General features: G+C 35.7%; 1 protein-coding gene across 1 annotated transcript; it reads left to right on the top strand.

Annotated features, from left to right (window-relative positions):
* Window positions 1–484: 484 nt before the first annotated feature.
* On the top strand, window positions 485–14,343 carry LOC140145004 (uncharacterized). Its single transcript, XM_072166795.1, has 8 exons — window positions 485–777; window positions 1,832–1,997; window positions 3,420–3,528; window positions 8,410–8,438; window positions 10,307–10,438; window positions 11,439–11,555; window positions 12,070–12,297; window positions 13,165–14,343. Exons 1-8 carry the CDS (start codon window positions 626–628, stop codon window positions 13,930–13,932), a joined length of 1,701 nt encoding a protein of 566 aa, XP_072022896.1. The 5' UTR covers window positions 485–625; the 3' UTR covers window positions 13,933–14,343.
* The last annotated feature ends 1,186 nt before the right edge of the window (window positions 14,344–15,529 follow it).

The following is a 15,529-nucleotide window of genomic DNA, read 5'->3' as shown; positions in this document are numbered from 1 at the left end:
ATTTTGTGATTTTGGCTGCCATCTTGGATTTACTTCTTTCAACCAAAGTAGGTATGTGTTTGGCAGCAAAAAGTGTGTAAATTTTTCTGGGGTGGAACTGTCATTTATACCGTCATGTATTTTTTTGTCCTAATTTGATTGCTCTCCTTGGTCTCTTCATCATTTAGATAACTTCCTAGTTTAATTCTTTCAATCAAAATTTCACTCCTCTGCTAATGATGGCAAGTGAAAATCGAAGTAATACTGCATTATCAATATGGAACTACACCTTTATCTTGACAATTCATTTGCTCGCCCTATTCCTTTTAAAGGAATTTTTATTTTGATTGTCTTCATTCATGTTTATAAGCTTAATACGATTGATAATTGCTGAGACCAATTTTCGTGGTCGCTGAAATGAGTTATTTTTAATTAATTTACCAAATTTTAATCTGTGTTATTTCTTTATTAATTTCAGCAACGAATGAGGTGTATATGAGTTATATCGAACCTGACAATAACAATAACTGAAGATATTTGGTTTTCTCCCAAATCAGCTGAATCGGTGAAAGAATGGAAGCAGCTTCATGGACGTCTTGCTACATACAATCACTCCGAAGCAAACCTTGTGACTCACAAATGCCGAATGAAAACTAGAGAAAAACACAAAAGTTTTAAAACATCACTATTGCAATGTGCGCGAAGTCGACAGCCGCCGCAACTTAGTCCGCAATGTGGGACTGACACCAACAAAATAAATCGCAGCAACATATTCGAGGAATCGCAGTCCAAGAAGAGGTAATGTTACGGAATCGTGCAAGTATACGAGTACATTCAACATGTATCAAGAGATGATTTTGATAATATCTTTTCGCGTTGCAGTGTGAAAGTTTGAAATTTTTGTGGGAAATAGTGGGAATGAAGAAGTTAATTACAGGAAATAATTAAATGCGTGTCACTACTTTACCTCCGCGGCGTTTGAGTCTGCAATAACGTTTAATCAACGTCAAGGCTCTTCTTACGGGATATCTCCCCTCTCACACTCTCTCTTTCTCTCTCCCGCTCTCTCTCTCTCTCTCTCCCTCTCTCTCTCTCTCCCCATGTCTTTTGCTATATGCCTCCATCTCCCTCGTATCCCTTCCCAGCAAACACAAAAATGTTTTAAAAACGTTTTAAATTTCGGTTTTCGATTTCGGTTTTAGTTTAGGTAAAAACGTTTTAATAACAATGTTTTAAAACGTTTTGTGTGAAAATACACTACAGCAATATTTTTAAAATGTTTTTGAATTGTTATTGTATAAACTATTTTTGCAAACATTTTTGCCAAACATTTTGTCAACACTTCAATAACATTATGTCAACATGTTAGCACTCAGCAAACACAGAAATGTTCTTAAAATATTTTTTTCAAAACGTTTTAATAACATTAAAATGTCGGGTTATATAAAGGTAATGAAAACGTTTTTAAAACGTTATTGCAAATAGTTTGGGAAAACGTGTCTGCAAAATATTTTTTCAAACCCATAATAATATTCTGTTTAGAATGTTTTGTATCAAGCTTTCAAAAATGTTTTTGGAATGTTATTAAAACGTTTTCATACCCTTTATATAACCCGACATTTAAACGTTTTCTGTAAAACATTTGTGTTTGCTGGGCAATAGATTATCAACAAATGTTTTATAATGTTATGAAAACGTTATATACCATTAATGTACCCTTTATATAACCCGACATTTAAACGTTTTCTGACAACCTTTTATAACCATTCGCGAATGATGTCGAAAACGTTTTGTGTTTGCTGGGTTCTCTCTGTTAATCTGTTTATTTATCAATTTTCTACCTAATTTTCAGGTTAAAATCTACTCTTCAACTTTTCGTGCATGTTGATTCACCTGAACACGCAATCTGGGCAGTTACTTTAGAGAAGAACTCTTCAATCAAATCGCTAAAACGCAAGATAAGCAGCAAGTATGGCATTCGTGAAAAATTTGAGCTCACCGGTGCAGACAAATATCAGGTACGTTCAAAGTACTGAGGGCCGAAAAGAAAATGATGACCACTATTTTTATACTAGTAGTAGTATTGGTCTACACTACACTCTCATTTCTCGTTGACGCCTACATAAAGGCAAGTCATGTATGTCGAAGCAATGTTCGCATCTCTTTTTCCTTGGCATTTGGGCCAGACAGGTAAAACTTTATTGTTAGAAGCATTTGTTGGAATGGTAATGTATTTTTGTCACCTCAGAGAACATTCAAACCCAAACCATCACAGATATATCATGTTAATCAGGTTGTCATTGGATGATTCGCGTACGGGGCTGGTGTCAGTAGATGAGACGTACCCAAATGTAATCTCGCAGTCCACTTCAGTTTAACTCAGAAGTTGGTCCAATGCGGAAATGTTTATAATAACAGAGTGTACTACAACATGATGCAGTCATGTCTACAGTAGAATTCATCTCGACCTTTGCAGGACTTAAACCCCATTAAAAGCTATTAAACCAAGATAACACTCATTGAAGCAGCTCAACTGATTAAACCAGATCTTCTCTGGTTGTGCACAAGTGTCTGTTTTACATGTGCGACATCGCAATAAAGCTGGTATTATAGCTTCAGTTGGGTAACCGATTATAAAGGAAACGAAAGGAAACAATGGTATGTGTACCTTTGTTCACGAAATGAGACAATGACCTGCTTTTTGTTAACCAGCATTCTTCAAAATGAGCAACACAATGATTGTTGACTTAACATGGTTTGGAAATAATTTCTTCATATTTTTGGTGTTATCTGTCGTTTACATATCCTTCCTAAAACACAAAAGTGCGACCCTCTCCAAACATCTAAATTAGCTAAAAATTTAGGACATGTTACAAAACTATATTTTCTAGAACCTATTTAGAATAGTTTAAATGTAGCTTGTACCGTTTTTTTGTTTCATCCTTCAGAACGGAGCGGTCCGTTACCAATATAGCTTAATATTTTCGGTCAAATCTCCATTCAATTAACACGGGGAGTTGGCTAGCTATGAGCTAGCTATGCTTTGCCCTCACTCATATTTTACAAAAGTGCGACCATTTCTGAACATCTAACCTAGCTGTAATTTTAGGTCAAGTTAGAGAAACATATTTGCTAGAAGTTTGGAGAATAAATTAAATATTGGCTGGTTATTTTTCACACAGTGATGTTAACTAGGCAAGTGTCCATTCTTCCAACATACATCATTTGTAGAGGTCACGCGTCAATGGTGAGAGCACTGTGTATTGTGTATAGGAAAACGGACAGTAACTGCGGTATGAAAAGCACCAACAAGTCGGGAAAATAGTTTTCAAATGTTTGAAGATCTCTTGTATTTCTTGTATTGTTTGTACTCATGTGCGTGAAATCAATTCTGTTAGTTCACAGTTCTTCACAAGTTTTTGTTTCTCTAAATTCGTCAGTTATTTGAACTGCTTACAATAGAAGATCACGGGATCCAAGATGAATCTAATATTTACTTCAAGTTTGCTGGAGGACTTCGAGGAGGAGCGGATAAAAATCCGGAAGAAGGTAAAGATTGTATTTATTATTATCATTATTTGTTATTATTTGTTATCATTATTATTAGAAGTAAAATCCTGGAAGCTTGGTGTTACTACATTATTGTTTTACAAATCTGTTTCGTAAGGGCCGAATGGCCCTCACTCATCAGAAACTAAATGCAGAATGAACATCACAAAATAATTTCCTATACCAGTTGCTATCATGTAACACATGATTAGTTATACATAAAAAGATCATATAAAGTGTTTACAATGTCAATAATTAAGAGGCATTATCTGTTATTTTGGAGAATTTTGTTAAAATGTTTGCCACGGTCAAAAAAATGGATTTCCTTTAAACTTTCATATTTGATGCACCTTGACCTGAAACAAACACACATGAAATAAATTTGGGAAAAATATCCCCGTTGCCATGGTAACAGCCAAATTTTCATTTTAGGCCTATTTTCACAATTTTGCATTTTTCAGCAGTCAATTTGTCAAGTTTTGAAGCCAGTGTTACTAATATACACAATATATATATACTGTTTTCTTTATAAGGTATGAATAGGTCAAACCTTAGATGCCGCATTGAAAGTATAAAAATAATCACCAGATGTCAGGATGGGTTATACCATTTATTTGAAATAGGGTGTTTTTCAATTTTTTCAAAGTATGAAAATATACCAACTTTGTATAGCTCATAAACCATATGGTAGTGCTCCGATTTCAACATCGACCACAGCATGTTGAGATGATACATTGGTCTTATGAAAAAGTTACATTTGAACTTGGGGAAAACACATCTGTATATACAGTGTTGCCAGACATTTTCCTATTTTTCGAAATTCAACACAAATCTCACCTTAAGTTAAATGATGTGAAAATGAAACATCATCCTTTCAAGGAACATGCATTAGAAAGAGAGTTTTTATTCATATCAAATTTGATCAGTTATAGTGGTCAGTGTTGTTCTAAACCACATGGGTGTTGCCATAATTGGGGTTTTATTTTGATTTGTGGATATTTTCAACTTTTTAAAAGTTATAAAAATACCAAAATGCATTTCTATAATAAAGAAAGAAACATCGACCTCGTCATGTTGAGATGATACATTGGCCTTATGAAAAAGTTATTTTGATCTGGGGGGGGGGGGTAAAACATCAGTTTATACAGTGTTGCAGGTATTTTCCAATTTTTTCAAAATTCAACACAAGTCTCGCCGTAAGTTAAAAGATATGAAAATGAAACTTCACCTTCATATGGAACATATCTTTTTAGAAAGAAAGTTAATTTCATATTCAATTTGATCATCTGGGATGGTCAGTGTTATTCTAAGCCATATGGGTGTTGCCATAGCTGGCGTTTAATATGACAATATTTAGATATTTCCAGCTTTTTACAAGTCTTAAAAATAGTACACACCTTTAAAATTATTAGGGCGAGACTTGTGTTGAATTTTGAAAAAATAGGAAAATATCTGGCAACACTGTATAAACTGATGTTTTACCCCCCCGATCAAAATAACTTTTCATAAGGCCAATGTATCATCTCAACATGACGAGGTCGATGTTTCTTTCTTTATTATAGAAATGCAATTTGGTATTTTTATGACTTGTAAAAAGTTGAAAATATCCACACCTCACAATTAAACCCCAATTATGGCAACACCCATATGGTTTATCTGGCAACACTGTATAAACTGATGTCTTACCCCGCCCCCTCCAGATCAAAATAACTTTTTCATAAGGCCAATACGGTATATCATCTCAACATGACGAGGTCGATGTTTCTTTCTTTATTATAGAAATGCATTTTGGTATTTTTATGACTTGTAAAAAGTTGAAAATATCCACAAATCACAATTAAACCCCAATTATGGCAACACCCATGTGGTTTAGAACAACACTGACCATTATAACTGATCAAATTTGATATGAATAAAAACTCTCTTTCTAATAAATGTTCTTTGAAAGGATGATGTTTCATTTTAAGGTGAGATTTGTGTTGAATTTCGAAAAATAGGAAAATGTCTGGCAACACTGTATATACAGATGTGTTTTCCCCAAGCTCAAATGTAACTTTTTCATAAGACCAATGTATCATATCAACATGCTGTGGTCGATGTTGAAATCGGAACACTACCATATGGTTTATGAGCTATACAAAGTTGGTATATTTTCATACTTTAAAAAAATTGAAAAACACCCCTATTTCAAATAAATGGTATTACCCACCCTGACATCTGGTGATTATTTTTATACTTTCATTGCGGCATCTAAGGCTTGACCTATTCATACCTTATAAAGACAAAATCATATTTATATTGTGTATATTAGTAACACTGGCTTCAAAACTTGACAATTTGACTGCTGAAAAATTGTGAAAATAGGCCTAAAATTGAAATTTGCCTGTTACCATGGCAACGGGATATTTTTCCGAAATTTATCCCATGTGTGTTAGTTTGAGGTCAAGGTCCATCAAATATGAAAGTATAAAGAAAATCTATTTTTGACCGTGGCAATTATATTCTCAAAAATAACAGATAGTTCCTCTTAAGTGTTTACAATGTCAATAATTGATTGACCAAACATGTCTACGCTGAACAAAAGAAATGAACTCACAAGTGCCTGTCGGCATAGGAAAAAAACTTGTTATGCAATTATAGATAGACATGATTATCAATAAGTTTGTCTGACAACTTGAAGTGCCAAGACCATATAATCAATCAATGATTACACTTGAATTATGACTGACAGCTTAAATGATCAATTATTGACATTGTAAACACTTAATTATTGACATTGTAAACACTTTATATGATCTTTTTATGTATAACTAATCATGTGTTACATGATAGCAACTGGTATAGGAAATTATTTTGTGATGTTCATTCTGCATTTAGTTTCTGATGAGTGAGGGCCATTCGGCCCTTACGAAACAGATTTGTAAAACAATAATGTAGTAACACCAAGCTTCCAGGATTTTACTTCTATCCAGCTCCCTATTTATAGGTTGAGCACTTTTCCACTGGATGGTTTTAAATCTTCTTGGATTATAATATCATTATTATTATCATTATTATTATTATTATTGTTATTATTATTATTATGATTATTATTAGTGTTATTATTATTATTATTATTATTATTATTATTATTATTATTATTATTATTATTATTATTATTATTATTATTATTGTTGTTATTATTATTATTGTTATTATATATGCACTATATATGGGACATGTAATGCCTAGTCCGAAATTTACAGGCCCATTATTTCTCCACATTCCCGGGATACGGGTTGGGGTGTTAAAGTGCTTGAATAAGGCATTATAATGAGCCAATTAATCAGAAAACAAGCATATTCAAAGCCGCAACAACAGTGGCGTATATTTCTTTTTGACTTTGGGGGATGGGGTTGGAAAAATTTCTTGAAGTAGGCCTATAATGAATGCAGCACCTTTTGACGACAGAATAAGTTTATTGTACAAATGCGCGTTTGCACTTTTGGGGCTAAAATGCCCAAATATGAGATTAATTTGGTTAGAATCCCACATACAGGCGTCAACATGGGGGTGATGATTGTATGTACCACCCCCTGGCAAAATAGTGCGGGATTTATCCCCCAGACCCCCGAGATCTACGCCTATGCGCAACAAGTAAAAACAATATAAACTTTTTATATAAAAAGAAACATTTTCATGTAATCAATCATAGTATGCAATTATTGAATTAATAATATTTGACGACTGGGTAAAATAATGTGTTTTTTTTTTCAGAAATGGTATAATTTTGTCCATGCTATACAAGCAGTCGCAGCGAGTTAGCAGCGTTATAGTCATAGTCAACTGTGAACATTGTGCAATTTATACGTCGCTATCAAGTTACCTTAAAATTGACTGGTAGCGATTCTGAAACGCTATATCGGCAACGATCTGAATGATATATCAGTAATCGCTTTTCCGATTAAGAGACAAATATAGACGTGAAATGCGTCATTAAAATATCTGATATAGGGCTCATTGCGACTGCCTATTATTATTATACGGGTTTGAATAGCATGCCAGTTTGACATTGTTTTGAGTTATTTTTACAGCAATGCCAAAGAGCAATGAGTTACAATCAGAATTAAGTAGTTTAATAGCTGCTGAGGTCATTATCTAAACCTTGCGTATCTTGTTAATGTTGCTAGTGTGAAACTTTTTTTGAGTTTTTGCAGATATCTTCCACAAATATAAGTACAACCGTGTATAATTCCAAACCGAAAAAAAGAAGAAAAATAAACCCAATATGCCTCACTTGTGTCAATAGCCCCAAACGTGTTGCCATAGCGATCCTTTGAATGAAAAGATAAAGATTTGTACTTTAACCCATTATTTTTTTTTCATTTGTTGTTTGAGTGTCTGGTCGATAACCTTTCAAATGAAATTGAAGGAGAATAAAATTGACATGAATTCACCGTCGAAGTAACGTAATAATCGGATTAACTACCATAGCAATAGATGAATACAATTTTTGAATAGTTCGTCCTGCACTACAACGTTCACGCGGTACCTATGCATTGAACCAGAGATGTCAAAGAAGTGCTGATCACTCGCACCTGTAAGATTAGTATCTTTGAAAAGAGCGGTATCGTATGATCTATGATTGTAGACATTCACAGGTGATTAGTGAAATCTGCTTATAGTGCAGGGCGATCTATTCAGAAAATGTATTCATCTATTACTATTGTAGTTAATCCAATTGTTACGTCACTTCGACGGCAAATAACGTTTCAGTGCAACTTTGAATATGCACATGTTTCATTCAAAATGTCAGTTGTATTCTTTAAAAGGGGTAGCTCCGTATATGATGTGTTGTCATATAGCATTATTAATATATTACTTTGCTGATCTCTCATTTAGATAAAGGCGACAAGAAAATGCAAGAAAATGTAAGTATATTGGTGACCCAAATACAATCCCACACCATGTGGACTATTATTATCCCGGCACCTTCTCCCACACACACCATCACACACCCCCCCCCCATACACACACCCATCACACACACACACATGTTTTGTGATACAATTAGGGCCATCGCAAGACAATTTTTTCGGGGAGTGTCTAGAAATTAATTTTGCTGGTTTATATCCGGATTTACCATTTGATGGTTCCTGGGCACGTCAACATGATTGCCACCTCTGCCTCTTCAAATAGAGGACACCCCTCCCCATCCAGAATTCCTTTAACGGGAAAAGCGAACGACAAATTGCTATTTCAATGCTAAAATTCAAAGGGGGGTGTACCGGAGTCACCGAGCCAGGGGCAAAATTTCCAAGTCATCCCACTGATCTGCTACTAAAATAACAATATCGGGACAAATGCGGGCAAAGCGCGCAACAATTTTTTTGATCCAGTACATAAGTGTTATGTTTTTTCAGGCATCAGAGAGCTGTCCTAGCCCTCACATTATTTATGATTTACATTATAAAAAAGAATGCAATTATAGCTCTTGTTTTTGAAACTTGTATTCAAGTTTAAGATGAAGCAAAAATGAATTTTCAAGGGGTCGTTTCGCAGATCTACTCACAAAATGGCTTTACCGAGATAAATGCGCGCAAAGCGCGAGGCAACTTGGCATTTTAACACTAAATGGGCCAAAGAGGGGGTTAATTTTTTGGTCAAAAATAGATCAAAAGGAAGATGCAAATCTAAGTTTTGTCACAATATTATCCCCATTAGCAGGGGAGGGGACTGACTTGCCACCATGCCCTATGGCTAATCTCAATTGGTGCTGATTAACAGTTGCGTAGATTTCCTTTTGACATTGAGGGGGGTGTATTTGTTGGGAAACAATTTCTTGAAATACAGTGAATCCAGCACCTTTTGGCGACAGAATATCTTTATGGTACAAATACGCGCGAACGAAAAATTTTGCCATATTGAAGCTAAACTGGTGAAATATGGTGTAAAAATAAATCGACACTTTGGGGCTAAAATGACCAAATATGAGGTTTATAATTTGGTCAGAAACCCACGTACAGGCATTAACATTGACGGGATGATTGTATGGACCATCCTCTAGCAAAATATTGGGGGAATTATCCCCCATCTTCCCGGGATCTACGCCTATGCTGATAAAGGAAGAGGTGATGGGATGTGCACATATTGCGTCAATCTTGCAAAATCGTTAGTTCCTTGTCTGCATCGCCTCAACGGGGAGAGGGCTGTACATGTGAATCCATGATAACTGATGTAAAATGTTGATGCGTCTAATGCACTCCCTCTTCGGGGCTCGTGCATTAGACGCATCAACATCAGCTAATTTCTCTCTCAACAAGTAATACGCGTTCATTATAAGTGTGAAATATTTGTTTGTCTTTTAGCATGTCTTGAGTAACAAAGAGAACAGTATTTACCATGATAAAATCATTGACATGCACATGGATTGTATTTAATTTTACAGCAAAATGTGAAATATTTATTTATCTTTTAATCTGTTTTAAGTAGAAAAAGAGAATTATTATACCTTTATCATGATAAAACAGTAAAAACAGTAAAAAAAATTGTATTGTTGTGTAATTGATACATTCATTTGATTTCATGGAGGACCTCTTGATAAACTTGATGCTATCATTGATCATGTTGATTTACATGTACAGCGCTCTTCCCTAGTAAAAGTGGCACAATTGTGATTTTACCCTTTCGTTGTTAACTTAACATATCTTGAGATTAAAACAAGCAAATTGTATTTGAGTGCTAAGACTGCGCCCTTGACCGTGTTATATAAAGTATCATGTTTACTATATTTTGCCAGAAAATCCCCATATCGCATGAAGTTGTCGGCGGTGATCCAGGCACAACTGCTGAAGAGCCTCCTGCTGCTGATAACAAAGACATTAATGAAGAAAACACTTCCCAATCAAATCCAAATGAAAGCCAATCCGGGGTAAGTAACTTCAATAAAATGTACAAGCGATCGATTGTTTAGTTCATACGCGCAGGTTAAAAAATCTCTATATAATACAACCGTTTCAACTGAATTTCAGCACACACATTGAACACTCAATGAATTTTCGACGGAAGCCCACAACATCTTCATCAGAAGAAGTCGTATGTTGATGTTGAGATGGACTTGTCTTTTTGGTGACATTAGGTTGCATCAGGACATTGTAAAGAAAGGGCTACAAAGGTACATGACAAATTGATCACATCGTCGCTGAGCGGAAAAACCTCATGAAATTTCGAAGGTCAAATGCAAAACCTCATATAGTAAAAAGTGGGCCCCATTTACAAAACCTCATAAATAACGATTTTGCCATTTTGTGTGAGACACACAAAACGGTTAAATATTAACAGGATTTACACAGAACATGGCGTTGCTCTTTTTGTTATATACAGTTAAAAGGGAAGAAGGTGTGTTGGGACATTTTTACCAAGTTGACACACACAAAAATAATTTGAGCAATAATTATGTGGTTTTGTAATTGGGGCCCACTTTTTATATATGATGTTTTGCATTTGACGTTTGGAATTACATAATGAGGTTTTCCCGTCCAACTATTATACTCGTCGTCATGTTTTGCATATTGTCATATACCATTCACTAAATTATAATTCTTAAACCAAACATTAGCTACAGTGCCCAATACCAAGGTGCATTTAGGCACTTTACAATATAAAATACAATGAACAGCCCTAAATGTGCGAGGTATCCTGCGCAGAACTCATTTCTCCAGCCTAATTACCATGTCTAAATAGCTTTAGTTTTCTCATTGTATGTTTAGTCGACAATCTGAATATCAGTAGAGATCTGAAGGTAACGAGTTCACATCTCCTTCAAGACATTTTGTTGTTGTTGTTGTTGTTGTTGTTGTTGTTGTTGTTGTTATAAGGGTAAAACATCTTTGCTCTTTAAAAACAATTCTGTATCGTCTACTTTTGAATAGGAATTACATGTATCCGAAAAGAAGGTGCTACATGGTGCTGATGATGCGGAAAAGAGTACTTCTACCCTGTCTTCTACCTCTCCCAAGCTGCAAAGCAAGAAAGGTGATACTTCACAGGTAAATGAAAATTATTAAATTTTTCTGTTCAGCCCTGGTGTTGTCTTATCCAGGTAATATTGATCTGATTGTATTAAGTAAAGAGTTTATTACAAAGCTTACTTCTCAATACAAACCCACTCGTTCGTTAAGTTCTTCATTAGAACTTTTACTTCAACATCTTGATTGATGTCGGACTGTTTCATTTATTTATTTTTATTCCACTATTACAACAACTAGTTTTTACATACGCAAAAAATGTGGTCACAAATGCTATATAAAGATTCTTTGTTTTTACTAGAAAATCCCCACATCGCAAAAAGTCTTCGGCGGCACAAATGCTAAACAGTCTTCTCCTGCTGCTGATAACAAATACGTTACTTACCAGTCAATTCCAAATATTTAAGAGTGCCGAGAGGGTGAGACGTGGTTTGGAGTCCAAAGGAAGTTTTTTTGTAAGAAACACATCTATCAAAAATGTTTCGCGGTTTCTTTTTTTACACAACCTATTTAATTGTTTTATCATATTTTTCAGACCCTACTTACCATAACCGTCATCGAGCCGGCGACTGACTTTAAACCATATAGATATCTGCAAGTTGGAAAAGCACAAAATGGACATTCCCTTCGAATTTGCATTCCACATTGCAACAAAACTGTTTCCGAAAGAATACCTGTTGCCGGCTGGTCAGCCTCTCTTGAAAGGAGAAGAACGGAACACCATGCGCCCTACGTTTTCAAATTACAACAACATAAGAAAAAGGTTTGATCCATTAATATTATAAAGTATTGTGTTAATGTTTTCCTCATGTCGACCTATCCAAGTCAGGACAGGCGCCCCAAATTCCTTCAAGTTGGTTCTGAGGTGTATTAAAATACAAACAAATCCAAAGGCAGTCAACCCATGGACCTAGGGGAACATTTCCAACAAGTTTATGACAATATTTCTAGCAGAATCTGATTAGTATAGATAACAATAATAAAAACTGCAAAACGTAAAAATACATAGCTATCGTAGGTATACATAAAGGATGGCAACATTGCTAATTAAATACAGTATAAGGTTAACAAAACCATGGTATCTGTGCACAAGATATAGTTTGTTACGTCAAATAAGTCTTTCTCTCACACAGCTAGGGCCTAGCGGAAGACTACAATCCTAGAAACTAGTTTTGGAATACTTTTAATAACATGCATTACAATCGACCCCATCCCCACGTACAATGTTCATTGGATCCATATTGTCAGCCGCGTTATTGGCCACGTGAACATTGTTTGGTTGGGGTGGGGAGAAATATTGTTTTATGAAGGAGTCCAGCTGTATGCACAACTAACTAAATTACGTGTCCCAACACATTATTTCCAGGATTGTAGCATCCCAGTGTTCTAGGAGCGCGCCGTGAGCTCATCGTTCACTTTCAAATACAGTTGTAGGTGTTAAGCAAAATAGTAATGTGAATACTGTACTAGAAAAACAGAATGGTCCCAGAAGAAATAATCATTGTGCATGTATATTAAGATAAATTAAATTACAATGCTGACCAAATTTAATTTCGAATTAAGCAAACTTTTTGTTGCCCAACCGAAACATTTAATATTTAAACTTACTATAAACTTCTTTAAATTGCAGCTCGATGAGACCAAAACTTCTCTGCTATTAAATATTTACGCGTCGAAGGGTGAAGGATGCAAAGTCGATGTTAAATGTGGAAAGATGAGCGGCAAAACTGATGTTTGCCTACAAGCAGATTCAATAAGTGTCACGAAAAACTTTTCGTCTGATTCCCGAACTTCATTTAAAACCTCCAAAGGTAATATTCAAATTAACTCAAAGGTTGAATGTCCTGTACTCGAACTTTGTGCATGTAGTGGTCAAAAGAATGTGATGTTTTTGAGTGAAAGTTATGTTATATGTAGAAAGATAGAAGCGATAGGAAAAACTATTAAAGTCGAAGGAAAGATTTGTAGTCAAACCGACGCATTAGATCTTGTTACACACGGACACTTGCACGTCAATACTCACGGTGAAATTGGAAAACGAAAATCAAACAAGCGACCTTCAGAACAGATCATCCGATCTGTAAATGTAAGTGTTTCGGGAAATGTTTGGAACTATGGACAAATATTTGGAGCAAAAATTGTAAATTTAAAGTGTCAGAACTTTTTGTCTTGTAAAGAAAACAAGGAAGAGACAATTCAGAATGGGTACTCGGCAATCAAATTCCGCTACAAGACGGCTAACGCTGATGACTTCAATAACGACGAAGCTACTACAATAAAAAAGCTATTGAATGCCGTGAAGAATCTAGATAAAAGTACAGTAGAGGACATGCTAGAAAGGGGAGCGGACCCATTGGCGAAAGTTACGTATGGAAAAAAAAAAGACAAATGCCATTGAATATGCCAAATCAAAGCTTGCGGCTAGATTTGGTCGTGATGATAACGAGAAAATAAAGCAAGTCAGTGAAATTACTCGTATCTTAAACTGGTGGGTGCGCAGGCGCGGTGCAATCGTTTCTGCAAAAATTGAAATTATATGTGACAATGACCTAGAAGACTGTAGTCAACTTAAAGCGACCCAAGTTCATTTGGAGGTGAACGGAAATGCATTTGTAGAACAAGATTCATTTTGGAGTTGTGGCAAAATAACTGGCCACTGTCATGGCGATTTGAAAATTTTTGGAACAGTAAAAGCACACAAATTTGACGACATGCATGTTGGATCGACTGTATATACGTCATTGACCGGAAGGGTGATCACCGGGGAAGGAGGGTACATTGAAATTGATGGCAGATTTGTCAATGAGAATCAGTGGTATAATATAAAAGACTGTTTTAGTATGGCTTGTGGTTCGTTCAATCAGAAAAAAATGGGCGTCAATGATTTCTAAAAATGATATGGAAATCAGAATCAAAAACGAATCTAATGTTGATGGAAACATTGAAGCTGATCGATACCTAACGGTAGCTGCCAGAAAAACAATAAACTGCAATGCTGATGTGAAATGTGGCAATCGCTTTCAGATAACCCTTGAGAAAACAGAACCACTTTCAAATCCTTCCTTTGTACATATGGGCCAAATACGTATTGCAAAGGGACCTTTGGTGGTACAATCTGTACCAGATGATTGTGAGGAGTCATACTCATCAGGTCGTGGTCTCATTACTTTCGGAAGAATATACGCATGTGCAATCACAGGTAAAAATGTACCGATACATTTCATGAAAGAAAGTTTTACTGAGCTTGAAGCCTTACCGGAACATGATGTTCACATTTACGCAGGCTCACTGTATACAGATCGTGGATCGTTGATTGACGTGAAAGTTCAAAAGAAAGCCAAGTTATCAGAGTTGCGTGTCAGCGCACCTTCAAACACAATGGACGTGTTTCATGCCTTAGATCTTCCCACAAACATGTTGCTGGAGCTATTACAGCTTTTGAAATAGTCAATAAAGGTGACATTCAAGGTTTCGGGGTCTTGAAAATTCAGGTGTCACAGCTGTTCGAAAATCATGCTACTTTGGATGTTTTGGACATACTGCATGTAAGCGGAATCGAAGAAAAATCTGACGGAAAATTAGTGGTTAAATCACCCAGTGCCTTTGTCTGTTCCGATGGCCCAGTCATGTTATCAAATTTAAAGCTCGTTGACATCGAACCTGAATCGTATCTACGAGGGAAGGCTATCAACATGGAACATATCGCCATTTTGGAAAATAAAGGAAAGCTCGACTCAAATCTGGATGTAACAATGGAAATCGGTATTTTGAAAAACGAGAAGGGAATTATATCATCAACGAATGGAATAATTGAAATAAAGTGGTCGAGTGAGGACACAAGCGACCTCGATGGAACAGTATTGACGAAGAATCAACTTTCACTTACAACATATACACAAACGACCATAAACCTGCGCATGACAGATTCCGAGGACTGTCAATTAGCGCCCCCTGTATTTTGTATACCGCCAAACGGGATGAAGGTGAAGTCCCCG

The sequence above is a fragment of the Amphiura filiformis genome, unplaced genomic scaffold, assembly GCF_039555335.1.
Source record: "Amphiura filiformis unplaced genomic scaffold, Afil_fr2py scaffold_112, whole genome shotgun sequence".
Taxonomy (NCBI): Eukaryota; Metazoa; Echinodermata; class Ophiuroidea; order Amphilepidida; family Amphiuridae; genus Amphiura; species Amphiura filiformis.
The sequence above is the reverse complement of the archived record's forward strand: the minus strand, read 5'-3'. Positions and strand labels throughout refer to the sequence as shown.